This window comes from Aulonocara sp. 'chitande type north' Nkhata Bay, linkage group LG1 (assembly GCF_057382095.1).
Source record: "Aulonocara sp. 'chitande type north' Nkhata Bay isolate Kocher_YH1m ecotype deep benthic linkage group LG1, A_spYH_male_GT1.1, whole genome shotgun sequence".
Lineage (NCBI taxonomy): Eukaryota > Metazoa > Chordata > Actinopteri > Cichliformes > Cichlidae > Aulonocara > Aulonocara sp. 'chitande type north' Nkhata Bay.
Genome location: NC_141344.1, coordinates 24,645,142 through 24,667,419, shown reverse-complemented (window position 1 = coordinate 24,667,419; position 22,278 = coordinate 24,645,142). Strand labels below are relative to the sequence as shown.

General features: G+C 38.5%; 1 protein-coding gene across 1 annotated transcript in view; it reads left to right on the top strand.

Moving 5' to 3' along the window:
• The window catches only part of gpc5a (glypican 5a), a 159,343-nt gene extending 144,607 nt beyond the window's left edge, over positions 1–14,736 (top strand). Inside the window, exon 9 of the mRNA XM_086289790.1 lies at positions 12,101–14,736. Coding sequence (XP_086145916.1) covers positions 12,101–12,255 — 155 coding nt within the window. The 3' untranslated portion in view covers positions 12,256–14,736. The remainder of the gene's footprint in view (positions 1–12,100) is intronic.
• The last annotated feature ends 7,542 nt before the right edge of the window (positions 14,737–22,278 follow it).

Genomic DNA, 22,278 nt, shown 5'->3' with positions numbered 1-22,278 from the left:
ATATACCATCAAATAGTCTAGCTTTCTCTTCAAACAGAGAGGACATTACTTTTCCTTCAGTCATTCCTAAGACGTATGATTTATGTTATAACCATAGTCTATGTCTGCGTCAAAATATAAGCTTGCTAATATCTGATTTGTTGCCTCTTGCTAGCAAATCTATTTAAAAAAACCAACAATTAACTGATTATCATAACAAATATTTCATTTAAAATATAGAGCTATGTTACAGCAGGCATTGTATCTTCATTACCATGACCTTACACATGCTGTATTTTATTTTGAGTCACTCATCTGCTGCCTTACACCAGGCAGCCACAACTATACAACCACAAACAGGCCAAGTGAGTAACCCTTATTATCTTGTTTCAATGGCACCTGTCAAGGCATGGGATATATTCGGCAGCAAGTGAACAGTCGATTCTTTACTTTAACAAGGGCCAAATTGTGATGGCTGAACTGGGTTGAACTTCTTCAGCACATCTTATGGAGTGCTCCCAGCATGCAGTGGTTAGCAGATACTAAAAGCGGTCCAAGAAAGGACCACTGGTTAACCAGCAACCGGGTCATGGGCAACCAAGGTTCACTGCGGGCAAAGCTAGGGCTGGCCTATGTGGTCCGATGCCACAAAACACCCACTATAGCACATAATGCTGGAAATAACACAGAAGAGTAAGAAGGTGGCCTGTTCTGTTGAATTCCCCTTTTTAAAGTTCATATCAAGAGGTCTGCATGTATGTTTATGTGGAAACGTATGACAGTAGGCTGCTTTACAAAACAAACAAACAAGGCAGTATGATGCCATCTTCTCATCATTCATCATGTTGAGGCAGTATGACTCTGCTGGGAAATGTTGGGTTTTGGCATTTAAGTGGATGATACATTGACAGATAGCCTTCTCAAACATGGTTGCAGACAGTGTCCATCCCTTTATGGAAAACATATCTGCTTACACCAGGGGCCTCCTACAGCAGGGAAATGCCCCCTACCACATGTCAGAAAGTGTTCAGGACTGATTTGTGGGATAGGAGTTCAAGGTGTTTACTTAACCTCAGAATTCTAAAGTTGGCCAATCCAATTTGGTCTTTGGGATGTGCAGGGAAAATGTGTCTGATCCATGGAGATCTCCCTCGAATTAACCGGACTTACAGGATTGCTGCTAATATGTTGGCGCCTCATTCCACATTCCATTCCCTCAAGGGTCATGTGTCTATATTTGGACAAGTTGGAGCTTTGGGTCACGTAGCGGAGATCGTTACGATATAATATTCATACTCAGTATATCTAGAGAAAATAGTTCCCAACAGATACACAGTTTCTTGTGTCTGGAAATGTACGCTACAACTACACTGGTCATTATTATTTTAGATACCCACAGTGAAAGATTTAATGTTGTTTAGAAACCATTAAGGCTGAGACTATATGTTACAGACTGAAAAAGACTGATTGAGATTTACTGTTGATTTACTGTTCTACTCTCAGTACTTACTGATAACATAATCTAGACTTAGACAATACCGGCAGCTGACAGAAGATGTAGTGCGTGCCAATGCTCTAAGCTAAATTATCATTTTTGTATACCAACATAATCAGAGTGACAAACCTAATAAAGTGTTAACATTGACTTCAAATTGTTGGCATGCAAATGTTTTCTTGTTGCCATTAAACACAAAGCAGTTGAGGCTTATGTGAATGACAGTATTTACCTGGCCATAAAAACAAAATAAGGTATCCCCAGAGTTGCGAAGAGGAACATAAAGGTCTGACAAACAAATTTCAGGTCAAAAATGTACGATTAAAAAGCTACATGTATCATCCTCAAGGTGATGCTGGAGGTACTGTCATAGGATCACCTGGGAGGTCATTAAGAGTCCTCTAAATACCACATCTTTCCAAAATTGCATGCCAGTCTACCAAATGGTTAACAAGACATTTCAGTCCGAACCAAACTGGTGACCCGATTAATGAATCATCCCAAAAGTCACACAATCAGCACTGCTAAAAAATTAGAGAAGCAACATTTGATTCTTTCAGAATAGAGTTATGTGCCAAAAAAGCTGCCTTTGCATTATTTTTTTGTTTTGTAGGTTCATTATATAGCCTAGAAATATACATCATTTCTTGTTGTATTTTTAAAGCGCTTGCGAGACCACTTGTTCAATGCCATTTAATTGTGACTGAGGTGTTAGACACCAAAGTGAAGATGTGTGGCAGATAAAGACAAAATCAGATGTAGGAAAAAAATGCAAAAAGAAGAAAGTGGCATTTATAGCAGATCAGTGATCATAAACTAGCTAATCATTAATTGTGTGGGCAAACTAAATGAATTAAGTTTTATTAAATGATATTATTTTTGTGGATAAAGAGGTAATTTATTCCGTTTTCTGTGGGAGTCTGAATCTAATTGAAAGAGGATGATGTCTCCGGCACAGAGCTATATTCAATTGTTCTGTTTGAGAATGGGAGCACTCAGCCTTCCCTGCAAGAGGTCTCAGGTGGTTTCTCTTCATTTAGTTTCTCTCCTCAGTTGATCTCATTCTTGTGTAAACAAAATTCCGGAGGAAAAAAACAACTGGCTGGAAAAATGCATACGTCTTATTATTTCCACATATCCTGCCTGTCATGCTTGATATTGTAGATTGGGCTCTACGGCAATCACTGAAATTCATTGTACGAAGCTTAAGTGCAAACTCTTCAATCGTTCATATGCCATCCATATATATGTGAGAGTGGCTAACGTAACTTGTGTGGGTTTCACACTTTGAAAAATTAGCTTATCCGCTTTCTATCGACACTCACAGCTGTTGAGTCTTCTGGGTGTGATTAGCAGCCTTTGGTCAGGAGAAAATTTACGACCACACCAGGAGCTAAAACAAGAGATAAACATCGTTTTACTGGAGATATGTGGACAGCACACATCGATATCATTTCATCTTGTACACACAAAACTGGGGGATGGAAGCCTCTTTTTCACAAAGAGGCTTCTATCAAATAAAAGAGAGGTTCCAGAAATTTCTGGAAGCTGCCGTTACCTTCAAGATTAATAGAGATATCACAAAGGTCAACAACAGAGTGGAGTTCACGGGAGGCCAATTCTGGAACTCGATGTGAAACGAAAAGGTTTAGCCACAAAACAGTGAATTCTAAAAAGCCTCTATAGCAACAATTCCCAAAGCCAAGAGTGCTGCGGCCCACTTAAAAAGTAGAAAAAACCCAATCTTAAATCCTTACTCTAATCAAAATACAAGAAAGTGGTGTATTTCCTTGAAAATGTTATGTAAAAAAACCCACACACACACAAGCAAGACAGGTTGTCGGTTATGAATTGTTAATGCTTTCCAGTCATATCTTAAGTGTTAAGGCCATTCTGTGACTCACCTGCCACTGGGACACAAACTTCAGCTTTTCAGGTTGGAGATGCAGGTCCAGGTTGAAAGGAGTTGGTGAAAGGTGGTTTTAATGTCGATACACTTGTGTTTATTATAAATTAACCAAGCTGAAGAGACTGAATTTGTTTTACTGGAATAGCTAACTTGTGCTAAATGCTGATTGAAGTGAAATTTGCTGGTATTGGTCTACATCACTTTCTGCTCCATGCCACAAGGGGTCGCCACTGCTGGTTGAAGGTGGATTTGGCAGACTTTTATACTGGGTACCCCAGTGGGGATCTGTGTCTGTAAATGGAATTAAACCAGCAACCTTTCCCTCACAAAGTGAATGTGTTAATCACTACACCTTTGTAGAAAACTGAATCTTTCAAAAAAGAAAAAGTTTTGGGATCCACACTACACACTATCAACACACACCTGGTATTTAAGATCATTTTGGTTTGTCCAGTTGATTTTGATCCACTGAAAACAGTCAAATATGTATAAACCTGCTGTAATTCAGCAGTTGATGTAAAATTTTAACAAAACCATTTGAATTAAAATTTACAGTTTACACTTCATCCACATATTGACTGTTTGATTTAAAATCAACTGTGGTTTACCAAGGCAAAATTTTAAAACCTGCATCTTTTTCCAAAACATTAGGGACATAGTTATAGCTCCCTTTGTTGGCACACACGTCAATCAAAAGAGCCACAACCATAACTGTAAGCCTTACCAATATCCAAACGCATGAGTTATACAACTTATTACCTCAGGAAAAAAAATCTACACCTGTTTTTTTCTAGTTGCTTAAATACTTTATTACTTAGTTCTGTTGTGTTCATTTTGTACCCACATCATCTGCTTCTGATCAGAAGAATGACTTTTGTACAGCTTGATTTTTTTCCCTCCAGAAGTAAAGGCTTGATCCCAAGGCTAACCACTACATATGATTTAGCTATTCGTAATCACACACTTTACTGCTGGTGAGAGGATTCTAAGAGACTTTGAAGAAGGTGTGAAGAGGCGTTGGGGAAACACTTAAGACCAGCTAGCTTTGAAAACACAGGTACTTACACATGTATTTGAAACCACACACATACTCATTTTTACACTCCACATATCCAGACTTCTCTCAAATCATAAATGAAAGTTGTCATTATGGTGTAATATAGTATATATATTTCACTATAGTATAGTATAGGATACCATCATATAATCTCATATAAGTAATAGTTTAGATGCTGGCTTCTTAATTATTTATTGAAAATACTCAGAAATAACCTTCAGGGGAATAGTTGTTTACTCACCCATAACAGCATGTATGGGCGTGGTGGTAAAACACTGGAACACCGAATCACTGGTTTTTGCTCCTGCCTTTCTGTAATGCTGGTGTAATCTCTATAAACTTACAGTTTCACAACAGACTGAAAATAAACAACAAGCTGTTCCATCTGGCAGCTTGTTTTCTAGCAGCACTGCCCAATAACAGAAATCAATGTGGTTAAAAGGTAGTGATGCACCTAAGTGAGATGAAATGTACTTAGCTAAAGATAAGTTCAGAAGAGAAAAGGCTCCAATTCAAACAAACTGACATTGACTGATATTTACATTTATTTCATGTTCAAGTATGTTTAGAGTCATTTTATTGGAATCCATCATGTTTTCGGGGAACTGTGCTTCCACACAAATTTCTTTGTACCCAAGACACATACACACACAAATAGTCTAGTACAAAGACTTATCTGTGAGCTGTATACTGTCAAACATCTATACGGTCAATATTTAGGTGGCTATCCCTGATTGAGCTTTAAATTGAATCTCTCGATGTTGATGTACCTTTGATGTACTTATTTGACGTATTTTACGAAAATGCATTTTAAAATCAATTCACTGAACTCTTGCCCACACAACTTTGCTCTTACTAGTTTCAGTTAGTAGTTAAATATCTACTTAAAAACATCTTAGTAGCATCACTGAAGTTCTAATCTGTCATTAAGTTTGAAAACAGGAGACAGTTGGAGCATTTTCTTTCACCAAATTTGACAAACTCACTATCGTGCCACCCTGTGAGAAGTTTGATGTTTTCTTCTTTTTTTTATTGAATTGTTTGGCCACCAGGTTAGAACTGGAGTGATGGATGAACTGACACTTCCCATTGAAGATAACTCTACATAGTAATAAGACCTCTAAACTACAGCAAGCTCTGATGGAGTTTGTCAAAATCAGGCTGTACATAAAACTTTGTTACTAAACCAGATTTGGACGTAAAAACTCTGAAGGTTGAACCGCTTATAATAATACAAAAGGCGCTTTCTATCATTGCAGTTGTTAGGTATTTTTTCCTAGTGCTGTTAGTGTGGTATTGATCATTGCTGGTCCATGTCCTCGGGAAATCAGCTTGTATTGATTTCACTTCAGTTGTAAGCCTCTCTTTCTGCCCTATGTCTCTCTTCAGCCCAAGCACCTTTTCCAACCCTCTAACCTCTCTTCTGTGGGTTTAGTAAAACATGTCATTACAGGAGCAGTTTCCAAGCAAATTCCAAAATCATCTCTGCTTGGATTCCAAAAAAGGCAGCCCATTATATCTATTTTCATCCAATAGTTTTTGGAGACTAGATAGGCTGCCTCCTGAACCGACCACAAGAAATATTTATTGTCTGTTGTACATTGAGGATGTAGTTTTCCTTTTAGAGCCATAATTTGCTCTTTTGTGTAGGCCTTCCTTATTGTTCATAAAAAGAACCTACTTAATGTATAGCCAGATAATGGTGGATATTAATAGCTGGAAGGCAGTCAAAGTCAATATTTGTGCATATATGAGCGATTAAGTAACACGTATTAGTCTTTTTGTAATGAAGTATGTGGGTGCAAAGTGAAGAAGCAGTTTTGAGAATTTACTTCAAGAATTTAAAGATGACCTTTAATGTATATTTTACTGTTAAACTGCAGAATTATCTACTCCAGCTACATGAAACTGTTTAGTTTTGCTCCCTTTTTTGGTTTCCCAGCCTCAACCTTCCCTTGTCTGATTGTATTTGCACATGAAACCTAACAGTGTCTTGCAAAACTTGGCATTGTAAAATGCCTGTTGCGTCTTCATTTCTTCATTCCTTCCCCCAAAAGAGATTTCTGGCCATTGCTTTTGGCATCACAGACTACACACACAGCACCCTGTGATTAAGTCAGTAATGCAAATTAAACCTCATCCACATCCCATAATAGTCAATCCAACCACTGACTGTGTCACTATGTACCCCTGTGCATCCTAATACAGTCTAGTTCTGTTCTGAATCCCACTTTTATGTTTTCCACATTGTTCAGCTTTTGCTCATTCTGTCAAAGTGAATTCAGTTACATTTTGCACTGAGTTGTTGTGTTGTACCAGGATTCATTATGCCTTACAAGTCCATGAATACACAATAAGGTGCGATAAGATATATAATTTAATTGGTTTCTAACAACGTCAACAAAAATCCCGCATTTGTTTCGTTGTAAACTTTGCACATTTAATGGAAGAGATATATCTGATCTGAGGCTGCTGGTTGAAGCACAACATGAAATTATTGCTTTGTTAACGTTAGAGGACTTCTCCAGTCACAGTTACAATAATAATCAGATGGTAAAAAGAAAGCATGAAAGAAAAAGTTCAAACATAGTATGTTTGAACTTTTATGTTTTGACATAATCATGTTAAGGTGGTGCTGGTTTGTCAGCTAGGATTTAGGAGCCTTGATTTTTGCACTTTTCGGTTAGCAGCTAATGCTAGTTCTCGACAGCTAGCCTGATTAGCAGAGCTTATCTCAAATTCACTGTGATATTAAATGTGAATATGAAATATTTTGGCTAGCAAAACAAAAGTATAAACCAAATATACTTACCAGAGTATCTTTAGGTAAAACTGAATCCTGCTGAGCAAGATAATAATAGACAGAACCACTGTCACTCATTGTGGCCAGGCCTAAAAATATGCATGTCTACAATTTGAATGAGTAATTCATTGAATAAAATATTCTCCACCTGTGCTGTTGTCCTGCACCTGTCTATAAACATGTTTATGTCTGCTGCGAAGGCATTTTACCTCGAATTTGACTCATTTTTGGAGTCAGGAAGGCACCTTTGCAGGTGAGGAAATTTCCTGTTGGACAAGATCAGGTCATTCTTACAGCTTTTTGAGGGCTGTTATATAACTGATGTTACTGTTCTTTTTCTGGGAGGGTACTTATTTATATGGTTGCTTCCATTTATTTTCGTATGTTGGTTAAGGAATGAAAAAAAATCATGTTTTAAAGTTTTGCTTTACTACTGAAGTATTTTTGCTCTACAAAATATAACGTATATCCACTAAATTTACAGTTTATGACATATTCTTTTGGTTCCTTTTTTTTCTTATATACATTCAGTTCTCAATTGAATCCTCACATATATTCACTGCATTTATGTATTTACTTATTTACATTTATGTTTGTTGATGCTTCTTGAAATCTGACATCATGTCTGTACCTTTAAGTTTTTATATACAATAAGTCTCTGGATGTTTCCTCTGCATCTAAAATAAAGAAAGTAAAGAGTGCTTTCAGCATAGCACGGTTTATTCATCAGAAAGACATTCTGTGATTTAGTCTGCAGCTTGTTGCTGCAGTTGAACCTTGAAGCTTCAAATCAAATCACCAAATCAAATCACTTTTTATTGTCACATCACATGTGCAGGCACACTGGCACAGCACATGCAAGTGAAATTCTTGTGTGCGAGCCCCACAAGCAACAGAGATGTGCAAACACAACAACACAAACGAGCAAAATACAAGAATGGCCAACCTGAAACTAATAAATATATGTACAATATATAATAGTGTATGCATTTCTGGATGTGTATACTAAATATTTTCCTACGTGTGTGTGTGTGTGTGTGTGTGTGTGTGTATACACATTTTTACAAATTAAATAGTAAAAAAATAAAATAAAATAATAATAATAATAATAATAATAATAATAATAAAATATATAAAATATACAGAGTTGAATATGTGCAAAATGTTGAAGTTCCAGTAGTGAAGCTGAGGTGTCTATGAAGTGTTCAGCAGTCTGATGGCCTGATGGAAGAAGCTGTCTCTCAGTCTGCTGGTACGGGACCGGATGCTGCAGAACCTCCTTCCTGATGGAAGCAGTCTGAACAGTAAGAGGAATTGATTGAGGTCCTCTTGGGCACAAAGACTTATCTGTAAGCTGTATACCATCAAATAGCTATCCTGGGGACAGTGAATCAATGCATACTTAACTTCATATCACAGCCAGCTTTAAAAGTCATTCCTGTGTGTAGGTGTAGTCACTTACTGCAACATTGCATTACATGACAAAAAAATTGGTGAAATCCAACAAGTTAGAATAATGAACTGGTCATAAAGATACAAAATATAATGATATAATCTTATATTAGTTATAATGATATGTTTTTACCTTTATCTTCTTGTTATTTTACGAAATAAGACTAAACTCGTAGATTATGATTGCTGGTAAAGAAACTAGTAATTTTTGTGGGTGCTGCTGCTATGGGGAAAAGAGCTGCAGTCAATTTCTGCTGCACCATAAAAATCAGAATTAAATCCCCAGAGTACAGATGGCCTCTGGAGCTAGTCTTATATTTCTGCTTGTACGATACCCTCTGATAGCACAGCCTTTATAGACTTTGAAAAGGTCTGGGTTAGACTAATCCTGCCCGTGACAGACTTATGACTCTTGGGCCTAAGCAAGAAACTCGAAAGTCCTGGGGCAGCTGGTCATCTATTGGAGTTCAGCATCACTCTCTCCCTCTGGGAATGAACCGGGATGAAGTCTGAGGTATCCTGAAGTAACTTCAGCTAGGCTAAAGAGGATGCTCTATTTCACTTGGCAAGGGACATTGAATTTCCCCCCTGAACACTTCAAGTCTCCAAAGAGAGGTGTAAACAGCAAGATATACGCTGACAGATGGCATGGTGCAGTTGTCTGAACTGATATCTGTTGAGGTGTAATTTTTTTTAAAGGTGTACACACAGGGGGGTGTTTAGGGGGTGTCTAGGATATTTAAGTTCTATGATGTTAAAGGTAGGGGTAAAAAAGATGGATCCAGGGGCTGTTGTTCTATTTTTAAAGTTTATTAAATTATGATCCTGCACACTGTACCATAGGCCCACTATCGGGGATACTTGATCACCATTACACTAACCTGCCCAACTGTGATGGATTGATATCAAGGATATTACTTTTAAAGGCTCAGTATTATTCACCGGTTTGACTGAGTTTAATGATACACCTTTCAGAAAATGTGAAACCAGCGTGAACAGCCAGAGGGTTAATACCACAGGCATACTGCTCTACAGCTTTCTGATTTATGCACAATCTGAGTGAAAATTCTAATTACTTAGATGAAAAAGTGCAATATAATAGAGACTCTGACATAGTGTCCAAATAAGCAGCAGTATTAGCAGTAGCAAAAATCACTGTGACGCTTATAATAACGGCAATAAAAGATATTACAACATGCAAAGGACTACAGTATCATGCAATCAGCAAACACACACATGCCATAAATATATAGCATGTGGATACACATAAACAATGTCACTACAATATGTGCAAAATAAATCCTAAATACCTAGAATTATGTTTAATTTTGCATGATTTGCATCGTAAAGTGAGTGGCACTGTTGTGCAGATGTTAGCTCTGTTGCCTCACAGTGGAGGTTGCTTCCTGTGGCTGCTTGGGGTTTCTCCCGTCTGAAGACACTTGAGGTTAATTGGTTATTCTAAATTGGTATTAGCCTTTTGAATGACTAGCGACCTGCCCACCAAATTCTGCTGCTTACCCAGTGTCAACTGGGATAGGCTTCAGCATCTGTGTGACCCAAAGAGGAGAAGCAGTCATGAAAAGGGATGGATGTATCAGGAATTGTAGACTAGATCACTATGTGTAAAAGTGGGGGGGAAAAGTAAGTCGTCTATGGAGCGTATCTGTATGTATTTACAAATTATTTAGCATCCAAATATGACATCATTAGACTCATGTTATCATTATTTGGGGTGGTGTGTAAACTCAAACTGATAGCTTCATGGTTGAAACAAATGCCCTATTACTGCATTGTTGTGTGCACATTATGCCTCTCTCACTCTAACTTTTTGTATCTGTACTTTTTGTTTTGTTTTACTATGGCATGTTTTACTATGTGTGTGTGTGTGTGTGTGTGTGTGTGTGTGTGTGTGTGTGTGTGTGTGTGTGTGTGTGTGTGTGTGTGTGTGTGTGTGTGTTTAAAGCTCTAAAGAATTTTATAGGTAATTTAGAGATGCCCCAAATTGGAGTGCACACAGAAACTGAAGGAAGAAAAAAACTTCCTGTAATCCATCTGAGGATTACTATTTATAGCGTGTTATGATGATGATGATGCGTTCACCGTTAAAACATTGACATAAACATATTAATGGCTGTTGACACAAAGGAACACCCAAGATGCCTTTTAAAGCACCTTTGGGGGGGATGACACAGAGGCTGAAGGTGCACTGTAGTTGCATCAGCTGATTATAAATAGGGTAGTGGAAAATGAACCAACTCCCCTAATGACATAGTCCGAGCATTGCTGTATTGCAGCTGTTAGATGTATGCAAGACATTAGACCTCAGGTAATAATGTATCTTTTAATGTAGTCTATATTGACAATATAATATAAAGATGTGCAAACTTGACTTATAATTAAATGCCAGCGACATTTTCTTTAGAAAGTAACATGCTTTTAGGAGGCAGAAGTATTTTTGGATTAAAATTAAAGTTAGCAGATTTGGTTAGCAGAGTGCTTCCTTAGACTGTAAAGTTTTTACTACCAAAGAGTCTTCCAATCAGTGTTTGCTAACATAAACATTTAAAATAAAACTAAATAATCTTTCTTACCAGAACTGCCGTACAAACTTCTCCAGCAGGCAAATACCAAAAAACACTCCAGTTACAATTATAAGTTATACAGTTATAATTCAAGGTCAGTGACAGGAATTAGCTTGTGATTCATACATCCACCTGTGTTAGCATATACCTATCAGTCAGCTTGAAGTGTCCATTTTTCGGCACTTCCATGTTAGCCTTACTTTGTAGCTCCAGAAGTTGCTGCTCGAAAAAACATCCCATGCAGAATCAATTCATTGCTAGCTAAAGAACAGCAAGCAGCACACTGAATAAACAACAAATTGATCCTAATTATTTTGTGTAGATCCAAAGCCCGAGACATCTCTATGCCATAGCCCTCCAAAAGCTATTAAAACCTAAAACAGAGCGACACTACGTCTTACTTTATTGCAGTGAACATGAGGACAGTAGTTTAATTGAGCAAAATTCCATGCTGGCATTAGAACTCAACAAATCTGCATTAATTTACTGCTGAAAATACTCCACAACAAATTTAGTGCTTATGTACTTAAACAGTGACATATATGCAGTTGTGTATCTGTGAATCTCCAGCAGAATTAAATGAATTTAGGGGAAAATACACAAAAAAGGGAGAAGGTTTGGGCAGTTTTATAAGGCAGGGAGATGATTTGTTGGTTTGTTGTTGTTGTTGTTTTTTTTTCATGGCAGTTGTTGATGATAAAGCAAATGAAATATATCAGTCTCATCCTTTCACTGACAAACAGCATCATTCCTTCCAATGATGTCATGTTTCTAATGAGCTTCCTTCTGACTGGCATTTTGGTTTGTGCTCTCTCCTCAGTGAGCCCGGATGTGACCGGTAATCACAAACATCATCTTCATTATCACCATCCTGCCAAGGATTCAGAAGTGAAGGGCAGATCCAGGAGCTTCAGACTGACAGGAGCCATCTGGGTCCTGGGATTGCCTTGTTTACATGTGCTCCTGGCCTTGTAACAGCTGCTGTTTTGCAGCTTGAAACTTTCAGACTTGATTTCAAGATTATTTATCCAAAAAAGGGCCAGTGGAAGCTCTAATAAATCATGGACCTTCACTTCCACACAGAGGAGGACAGGGCAGGAGTGATTGTGTGGAAACTACAAGACTCAGTGTCTCCTATAAGCATATGGTGGCTTTGAAATGTATGAATTATTTTTTATCAGTTACATGGCATTCATTAACACTAACCATGACCTATTTATAAAAGGTGATGTCAAAAAACTAACGGCTACCGCATATGTTGTAAAGTTGGATTTCTGTATATTCAGCATAAGGTGTGTGGAAAGCATTTAATTACAAGAATCAAACTACATGTACATGCAGTATTTCATTTAAAAGCAGTCTTTTTTTTAATAATATAAAAGTGCTCAAATCACTGTTGAAACCTTCAATAACTTACATATTCTACATCTTACTAATAACAAATACAAAAAAGGAACTCAAAATATCTGCTTCTCTTCAATAATAGCTGCCTTGCTGTCCAGGATCCTTTTAATTGGTATACTTCAATTGTAAAACTGACCTGTGATGCTATGCGGAGAGAAACAATGAAAGGCAAACGGTGAGCAGGTGGACGTGGGGGGCAAGTGAGAGAATTTATACCCCTTTCTTCTTTAGAAATAGATTAATTTCCTCAGGAGTCTATTATCATCTTTCAAACTCAATCCTCCTCTGCCTTCATAGGCCTGGATAGGGGCTGATAGCTCCTGGAGCCGCTGGTGAGGAAGAATCCAATTGCTTCTACCTTCTACCTGCCTGCATACCGTCGCTGTGCCGCTGACAGGTTTCCGTACAGAGAAAAGTAAAATGATTTGTTTCACATATGCCATGCAGGTCTCTCAGTGGCTGAGAGAGAAAAGTGGTGCTGAATAAAGGCTCTTTGCTCACATATCCTAGGGAGCTCTCTCCAGTGGCTAAAATGATCATTTTTATATCTAAAATGTCACTACTATATTTAGCATATGCACATAAATACATACAGTACACATTGCAGAAGTAAAGGTAAACCTTAAAGCTGCTACTGTAAATATAGATCGCGGTGTAACTGAGGCATTCCAATGGTTCGAGTGTACAGAAAGATTTCTACCACAATATACTTTAATAGGAGTAATAACCAATAATGATTATTGTTAGGAGGATGTGAAATTAATTTATGAAGTCATATTACAATTAATTTGTGCTGAGAAATGTATGTGAGACCCATGACTGTTCACCGCTCATCTTAATGTGGAACTTAGCGGCGCAAAGTGCAAATTGGATTTTCTCTTTAGCTTCACCTTAAATCCCCTCTTCAGTCGCAGCTTTTTTTATTTTCCAGCTGAAATATAATTTCCTTGGGTGCTCTGTTTGATCATATACGATCATATTTTAAAAGCCTGCGACCTTGCTCAGACTGCGGCTGTGAGGAAGCGTGAACACTAATTGCTTTCATTGGCCATTTTCACCTTTTATACGCCAGGTTAGACTCTAATGCATTCAAGGTTGTTTAACTAGCTGGAAGCTTTGAGTCTCAAGATTAATAAACATGTATACATTTTACTCATCATTTCTTGCATCGATTTAGTGTCTTATCTTGTGGCTTCTGATCTTGGGCGAGATTCCCAAATGACAATTGCACTTGGAAACAAACTTGAGGCAGTCGTTTGACTTCATAATAAGTCACAACTGCTGCCTCAAACCAATTATATCACAGGTTACTTCCCTCAAAGTTAGCACTGTTGTCATTTGAACAACCGTCTTAATGACACCCCTGAAGGATGTGTTCAGCCTCGTAATGACATACGGCAGACGCAGAGACAAAGGTGCCTTGAGGCTAAATAGAGATGCCAGGTTATACTGGTTCTCCTTACTTAAAGAAAGGATTTGATATATAAGGATGTCTTATATAGTTTTTATTGCTACATAGCGAGACTGGCATCCAGAGGAGGGAGGTAAGGGGCCAGAGGCTGATAGTGATGCCAACGAGGTGCCATTGAGCTGTCACTGCAACATGCCAGAACCTCTTGAATAACATGTTTATTTTCTAATATCCGGTTTGGAGAGAAAATGTGTAATTTGCAAAATGAAATGTGTGTACGACATGTAAAATAACACGTTTTTCATTACATCTGGGGCTTAATTTTCATGTTGTCAGTTCACTCTGTTATAATAAGGCACTGAAGTGACTGCTTAGATACTGGAATGCAACTGCATTTCTAAAAATAGGTCAGACGTTACGAGAATCCCAGTCGGACCATCGGGTCAAGTGAAATGGGTTTGGAAGAGAAGAACAAGAGATTGAAGTCGAACTGTAAAATAACTAAATGTCCATACTATACATCAATCACTGTTAACGGAATAGATTCAGGTTTAGCTTTGACCTACTGTACTTGCCATAGTTATTGCACCGCAATCCTTTGCAGTGATCACGAGTTACTCGGTTTCAGCTCTGAATAAAGTCTTGGACTGTTTACAAGTTGTCTGTTTTTTCTGCCTGCTTGTGTTTGTGGCTCTCTTGGTTTGCTTTTTTTTTACCACAATCCTGTCTTTACAAATATCAGCAGTTTAAAAAATGAAATGATTACTCAACGACATGACTTAAATTAAAGCATGTTTTTCCAGCTTTCAGCTGTCATCCATACAGTTTGTTTTGCTCCTCACCAGGCTTACGGTAACTTCCAACCATCCCTGGACATTTGGAAAAGTAATCCATATGTGTCTGTAAGTGTCTAACGTTTAAATATAAATGAGAGCACATGTTAACACTTTATGATAAAGTTATCAAAGTAAACATTGTTACTTTTTTCAGGTTTATGTAAAACAGTTTTGCTGACATTTTTGGCTTTGGTGGTTTGAGGAGCTCACAGTGAGAGCCCCTCACTGTCCAGCACTGTGGCCTCATGTCGACACCTTGAATCTGCAGTGTTTTGGTGATGAGTCATGAGTAGTTGTGAGAGTTGGAACAGAATAAAGCAGAAACCTGAGATTTTGGACTCTCTCTCAACTCTAAGTCCCTCTGGTCACTCGATAGTCATTCACATGGTGAATAAGACAGAAGAATACCCCAAGGCCTTCACGCTGGGCTGCAGCATGTCTGCCACATGCCCTTTTTCTTCCAAATTGCCCATTTAAGTTGCTGCAATTGCCTCATTACGGCAGAGATGTGACCTGGATACTACCAATGACTATTATTAAATTGTGCATCAAGCTACATCCCAGTTGATTGTGTTTCTAACTACAGGACTATGACAGATCATCTAGACTGCTGTTTTTTGCGAACAACAAATTTACTCATCGTGTGTCTTCAGCGGATGTCACTTCATGTCACATAGTGATTTCACCCTTAGTCGGAGAACGATATGGCAAAACACTCCCATTTGATGCTCCTAGTGAACACACATTTCGTCTGTAACAGTTATATTTGTGAAATGACTCATGGATTTTTGCACATTGTTCTCTCTCTGAGTAATCATAAGCTAATATTTGGTCTTTTATGTGACATGGACAGAAATATTGTGCCTATGGTTTGTATTTGTTGTCTGTTATTATTCTTTTCTTTAATCAGAAAAAAAAGACTATTTCTTAATTATAACTTAAATATAAAACAACACATTGACTCAAGAGCCCAGTTTACAGACTTGAAAAGAAACAGCAAAATAATGACTGTAAAAATCAATCCGATCATGAGCAATTATTATGATTACTAAACTCCTTATTAGTTTGTATAGTGTGTCAGAATTTTGAACTTTTATATCAGGACATCATAAAAATGATCTACTCCATACTCTGTTTTCAAATTATGTAAATATATCCTGAGATGAACAACAACATTCACACTTACATTATTTATTGAAAAAACAAAACCCCAAAATGCACACACAGTGTGTGAAAACAAAGTATACCCCATGATTCAATTCAATTCAGTTTTATTCATATAGCGCCAAATCACAACAGAAATCATATGACCCTCGATGAGCAAGCAACAGTGGGAAGGAAAACCTCCCTTTTAACAGGAAGAAACCTGCACATCCATGCTCATGGCCATCTGCCATGACCTGTTATCAATAATAACTTGAAATAACAATTTTCTGTAATTGATTAAATATTAATATATTTCTTTTTTTAAACACATAATTAAACTTCAGAACATAAATCTAGCATACTTTTGTTTTACTCTGACTGTAAATGCTTCTATTAAAGGCATGTTATACAAGCATTGTTTAAATAAACAATTACAAAATACACATTAATAAAATAAATCAAATAACTTAATTAGATATTTATGGCAATCCAACATGTTATTTCTTACCCTGTGCCATTTGTGCCATGTAAAAATTTTAGTTTAATTTCTTTTTAATACAGAATCAGGACTAAACAAAAGAAAGAAGTTGACACTGTTCACTTTATGGAACTAATGCAGAAGACGACTATTATCACTAAATCCTATTTTTTAACCATGTGGTCTCATTGAGATCGGAGTGATGATGGAAACAGTTGTTAATGTTAATTAAATAACTACTTAGTGGTTCAAGACACCGTCTGTATTGTCTGTGGATATCAGGCTGCTGTGGCTCAGGTGGTATAGTGTTGGCCATTAATCACAGGGACCCTCCACGTGGCCAAGCAACTGGCTTCTTATGACAAGTGATCGCCTTACAGGAAAACTCTGTCTCCATTGCTGCACGACTGTCTGCGTGAATGGGAAACACTTTGGAAAGCTCTTTCCAGATTCAAGCTAAAGATAAAGTGAGCTACATTACTGTGAACTTACCATTATTACGTTTAACCCCCAAAACCATCAAAGAAACCTTTTTACAATGTCTGCTGGTGTAATTACTCGATAATATCATGTGAAATGTTGAAGTATTTTTCAGTAATGACTGAAGTGAAACTACATCATAAAATCACAATGCTTTAATGTTTAATTTTGTGACAGCGTCTCAAAGTGCAGTTATTCTTTGCAGAAACCCTGCCTTTGGCATTTTTCATTACTGGTAATTGGGAGTTGAAGAACCTGGACGGTAATAGGACAGTGTTCAGTTTCCACACAGAGACTAAGAAATGAATGGCGATATTAATGAACTCCTGCATTTTAAAAGAGGTGAAGGCAGGTATTTTTGAACAGCTCCCATTGCAGTAGTTTCTCTGTGCTGGAGTGAGTCCAAGTACAATACACTTTGCTGTCTTCAAAATTACTCAGAGGTAAAGCTTAAGATAGTATGAACCGTTGTCTTTGGAGTCTTTTATCTCCGCATAGTGAAGAACGGCTCCTGGGACCTTCTGAGGGGAATAATGCTTAGCACTGCTTAAATGCATACAGAGATTAATTTCATATTCCCGTTGAGGTTTCTGTTTCACTCAGAATTATGACTGTGACCTTGACAACGGCTAACGTTTAGCCTCAACTTAGACAGGAGCTTTAATCATCACAGTGCAGATGCAGCCAAAGCCTTGTGGCATTCATCAAGTTGTTCACGGTAAAGGAAGTGTTTTTACAAGCTTTACTCTGAACACAGGGCATGTCTTTGAAAACTGACAATTACTGTGAAGTGCAAGAGGTCATTTTTAACTAAATAAGGCTTATTGCTACATTAACACTGCATGAAACAAACCTTGGCCTGACAGGATTTTTTCTTTAATTTAGCAGTTAGTTTAAAACAGTACATTCAAAGTTTTTTAATAATTCTTTTGCCTTGGTATGTTGTTATTATTCCCATGCAGTTAGCAGGTGTTGGGTGGGGTGGGGGGTGGGGGGGCCTTCAGTCCACAAAGGCCACCCCACCAGACTTGCTGTAAAACCACCACACCTGGTGCAGGACCTTTTGTTACCTGTGTACCCCCTGTCCCCCACTAATAGCTATTTCCATTCACCTGGGGCCCGTTCTTCGTACGTCGCTCACTACATCCAAGATCAAATGACACATCCAAGACCAAACCATCGCGCTAACCGTGAGCTCGCTAATCCGGTTCCCCGAACACACCTGCTGTTGACGATTAGTACAGCTGGCTGAAGTAATGTGCGATCACTGGGTGTCGTAAAAGGGGATGGGGCAATTGTGGCTCAAGAGTTGGGAGTTCGCCTTGTAATCGGAAGGTTGCCGGTTCGAGCCCCGGCTTGGACAGTCTCGGTTGTAGTGTCCTTGGGTAAGACACTTCACCCATTGCCTCAAGTGCTGCATTATCTTTAGTTACATTGATGTTATTTATTTATGGTGAAACAGTGGTGGAATATCGCTGTTGCTTTCGTATAAATGAAGCGGACATACCTGCGTGGCCGCGATCTAATCCTGTTTACATAAAGTAAACCTGCTCCCGAGCAGGTTTACGCTTACGGCTCTGTTGCTATGACAGCAAGTCCCGGATGAGCTTCGGGGAACCGAACGATCCAGGATCACGCGAAATCGTCAACAATCTAATCCAGCTAACTTACTTAGCGCGGTACGAAGAACAGGCCCCTGGTGTTTATACATGTTGTTTAGCTTTGCAGGTAAGTTTTTTGCAGCACTGTTTTGGTTTGATCACTTTGTTTGATCAAGTTTCATTTTTCTGCTCCACACTGATTCAATCTCTGCCTTTACTTTTCTACAGTGTTGTTTGTTTTGCAGCACCACTGGATTACTTTATTATACTAATTTCTTAGCACCAACAGTGCTTATTCTGGACACCTTGACTGCTGTGGTTATGTAAGTGGAATGTAGTGGTAACCCTTTTCTGGGTAGTAGCACTTAGACAACAATCAGAATTGCATTAACAGCTCATAATGTTGCATTTCACTGTTGCTCAAAGGAAGAGGTGCAACACAAACATGCAGGTTTGAATACTAAGCTTTGTCTTTTGTAACACATCCCTGTGTCAGCACACGCTTGTAGATTTGAAGTCTCCAGCACGTTGTGAACTCTTGGTCCGATTTCCTCCTACACAAACTTAAAAGTCACATATCTGCTACACACAGGTAAGTACATATACAAATAATTACTCATATGAGCCGAAGTACGAGCTGGTAGGGCTGACAACAACAGGTAGCTCAGGTCAAGTGCTGCTGTTGACCCGCACAGTTTAAAAACACAAAGACATTAAGAATGATAACATGAACATCTGAGTGAACATTCACTGCCTAGATCCAACGGTAAGGTTAAGGACCCGCATTTATTCAGGACTATGCTTCTATTCTCTCTTTTTTTTTTTCATTTTCAGACAAAAAAGAGAACAGTCAGCTCTACTGAGAACCAAACTAAGAAACCCTGCTGTCCCAAATGTGCTTTCAACATTTCTTGATGTGTGCTTTCAGAAATTAATGGCGTCTGAAGGCTTTCCCCAATCGGACACACCTCTCGAACCTCTTGGAGACAGCAGCGTGGGGCTTCTCAATCTCTTTCTGTCTGCACACAACTTTTTAGTCCCTCTGAGAATGGTGTAAACAGTCTCATCAATATAGTGTTCACCACTGTCTACCCACCCACTGCTTCCAGATTATCAGACAGGACTAGAGCACAGGTTTTACGATAAATCATCTCATCCTTTCCCTCCTTGACTTTCCTTTTCACTCACCCTCATTTTTCATCACTCTGAGACTCCCTCCTCATTCATTCACTGATCACTCTTCTACTACAGGGAAATGTTGATCACCTTAGGAGACTAAGGCAACTTCTGTATACACACAGTGCTAGGAAAAAGCATTTTTGCCTGGTTTGATTTCTTTATTTTTTGCATATCGGTCAAACTTACACATTTCAGATTAAGCAAATTTTAATATTAGACAAATCCATCCATCCATTCGCTTCCACTTATCCTTTTTCAGGGTCACGTGGGGTGCTGGAGCCTATCCCAGGTGTCTTAGGGCAAGAGGCAGGGTACACCCTGGGCAGGTCACCGGTCTGTCACAGGTCTAACATAGACAGAGACAACTAATCGCACTCACGTTCACTCCCCCATTCACACATATGGGCAATTTAGTGGTTGCAATTAACCTAACCCCACTAACTGCATCTCTTTGGACCGTGGGAGGAAGCTGGAGTACCCGGGGAGAACCCACGCAAACATGGGGAGAACATGCAAACTCCACACAGAAAGACCCTGGATGGTGGAATTGAATTGTGTAAATTGTGAGTTTCCTTCTCACTTACTTTTATCTTTATATCCACTCTTGGAAACTTGGAAACACACAGTGAATTATTCCAGAGGGTGTAGCACACAACAGACGACTATCCTGTCAAACAATGAGAGGAAATGTGCACTAATTCTTAAAATATGAAAAATTCAGCAAATGCTTATATTAAACCTGACTGCTAAATGCTTTTATGTTGGGTCATAATAATGAATCATTGTCCTAATTTTTTTTTTTCAGTTCATGCAACAGCTTTAGCAATGCTGCCATCGCTTTCAATTTTGAGAGATGAGTTCCATTCTATTTACTGACCCACTTATTATGGCTCACACAAACATGGCTGCCACCGCTAAGACCATCCCTACTACTCCCCATGGGCACTGACCCATTTGCCAGAGAAGCCAACCCTCAAAATTTCACATTTTCAGATCACATACAGTAAGTCATGCTTAAATCCGTTCTCTAATATTTCTCCTCTGCTGCACACCACCATCTAATATCCATCCCTTCCAATTCCCACCCCCTTTTTTTCTCCCCATAGCTTTCCGGTGCAAGGTAGGTGTTCTGCTTAACATTAGCTCCTGACTAAGGTCTGACACATCTCTGCATCCAGGGCAGACCGACTGCCAGTTCCATTTATGACAGAAGTCAATATATTATTCATGCCTCTTAATTAAGCAGTGAAGCAGCAGCTTATATGAATAACATGCAGAACATCGAGTTCTTGGATGGCACTTTGAATGCAACTTTGCCACCACATACACAAGAAGACACGATAAGAAATGGCACTGAGACAGACATCGCAAAGGAGGTGGTGCTTTTATCTACAAGAAATTATGTTATTATGATCATTTGAGGAAACTTACAAATGAGAACAGAGTGCTCATTATCATGATTGCACACAGACTGACTGATATTAAAGACTGTGAATGTTATACAGGACTTTAAGAACGCACGAAACTCCAGAAGATAAACAGCTTCCATTAACCATAAGATTTACCCACACAGCTACCTCTAGGGTTTAAAGAAAATGGTCCACACAAGAGAAAATATCAAATAGCAGCACTTTTGTGGGCAAAATATTTCTTGTTGGAGGGGAATTCAGACTGCTTTGAGCTGAGAGGAATTTCTTAATGTTATAACAAAGGCAAGGAGAAGAGCATCTCGGCACAACTGGTTGAATCTTTAAGCAGATAGATTACAGCAACCCAAGACCACACAGTGTAGTCCCCATCAGCTAAGAACAGGAAACTGAGGTTACAACTCACATGGACTTAACAAAAGTTGGATCACAGATTGTAAAAATCTTACCTGGTATGAGTTTCAGTGTCTGTTGTCACATTCTGATGGTAGGGTCAAAGTTTGGTGCAAACAACATGAAAGCGTGGATGCATCCTGCCTCGGATCAAAGGTTCAGGCAGCTGCTGCCAGTTTAAAAGGGTGTTGGACAAATTCTGTGCACACTTTCAGCCCCTTAGTACTAACTGAGCATCCTTTACACAACACAGCCTACCTGAGTGTTGTTACCGACCAATTCCATCCTACACTGCATCAACCTTCTGATGGATGCTTCAGGACGCTGCTATCATGAAGAGGCATCTGACAAATCTGCAGCAACTGTGTGACGTTATCAAGCCAACATGGGCCAAAATCTCTCAGGATTGTTTCCAGCACCTTGTTGAATCTGTGCCATGAAGAATGAAAGCAGTTCTGAAGGTAAAACCCAAGATGTACTTAATAAAGGTTACTTTTATAGTGATATGGCAACAGATTTCATTATTGATCATACAGTTTTTATGTTTATGCTCTAGTAAACGTTCAGTTCTGTAGTGGAGTAGAAATATAAAGTGATATAAGGTAAGATATAAGGTAAGTACTTTATTTAGTGCAGTGCTTAA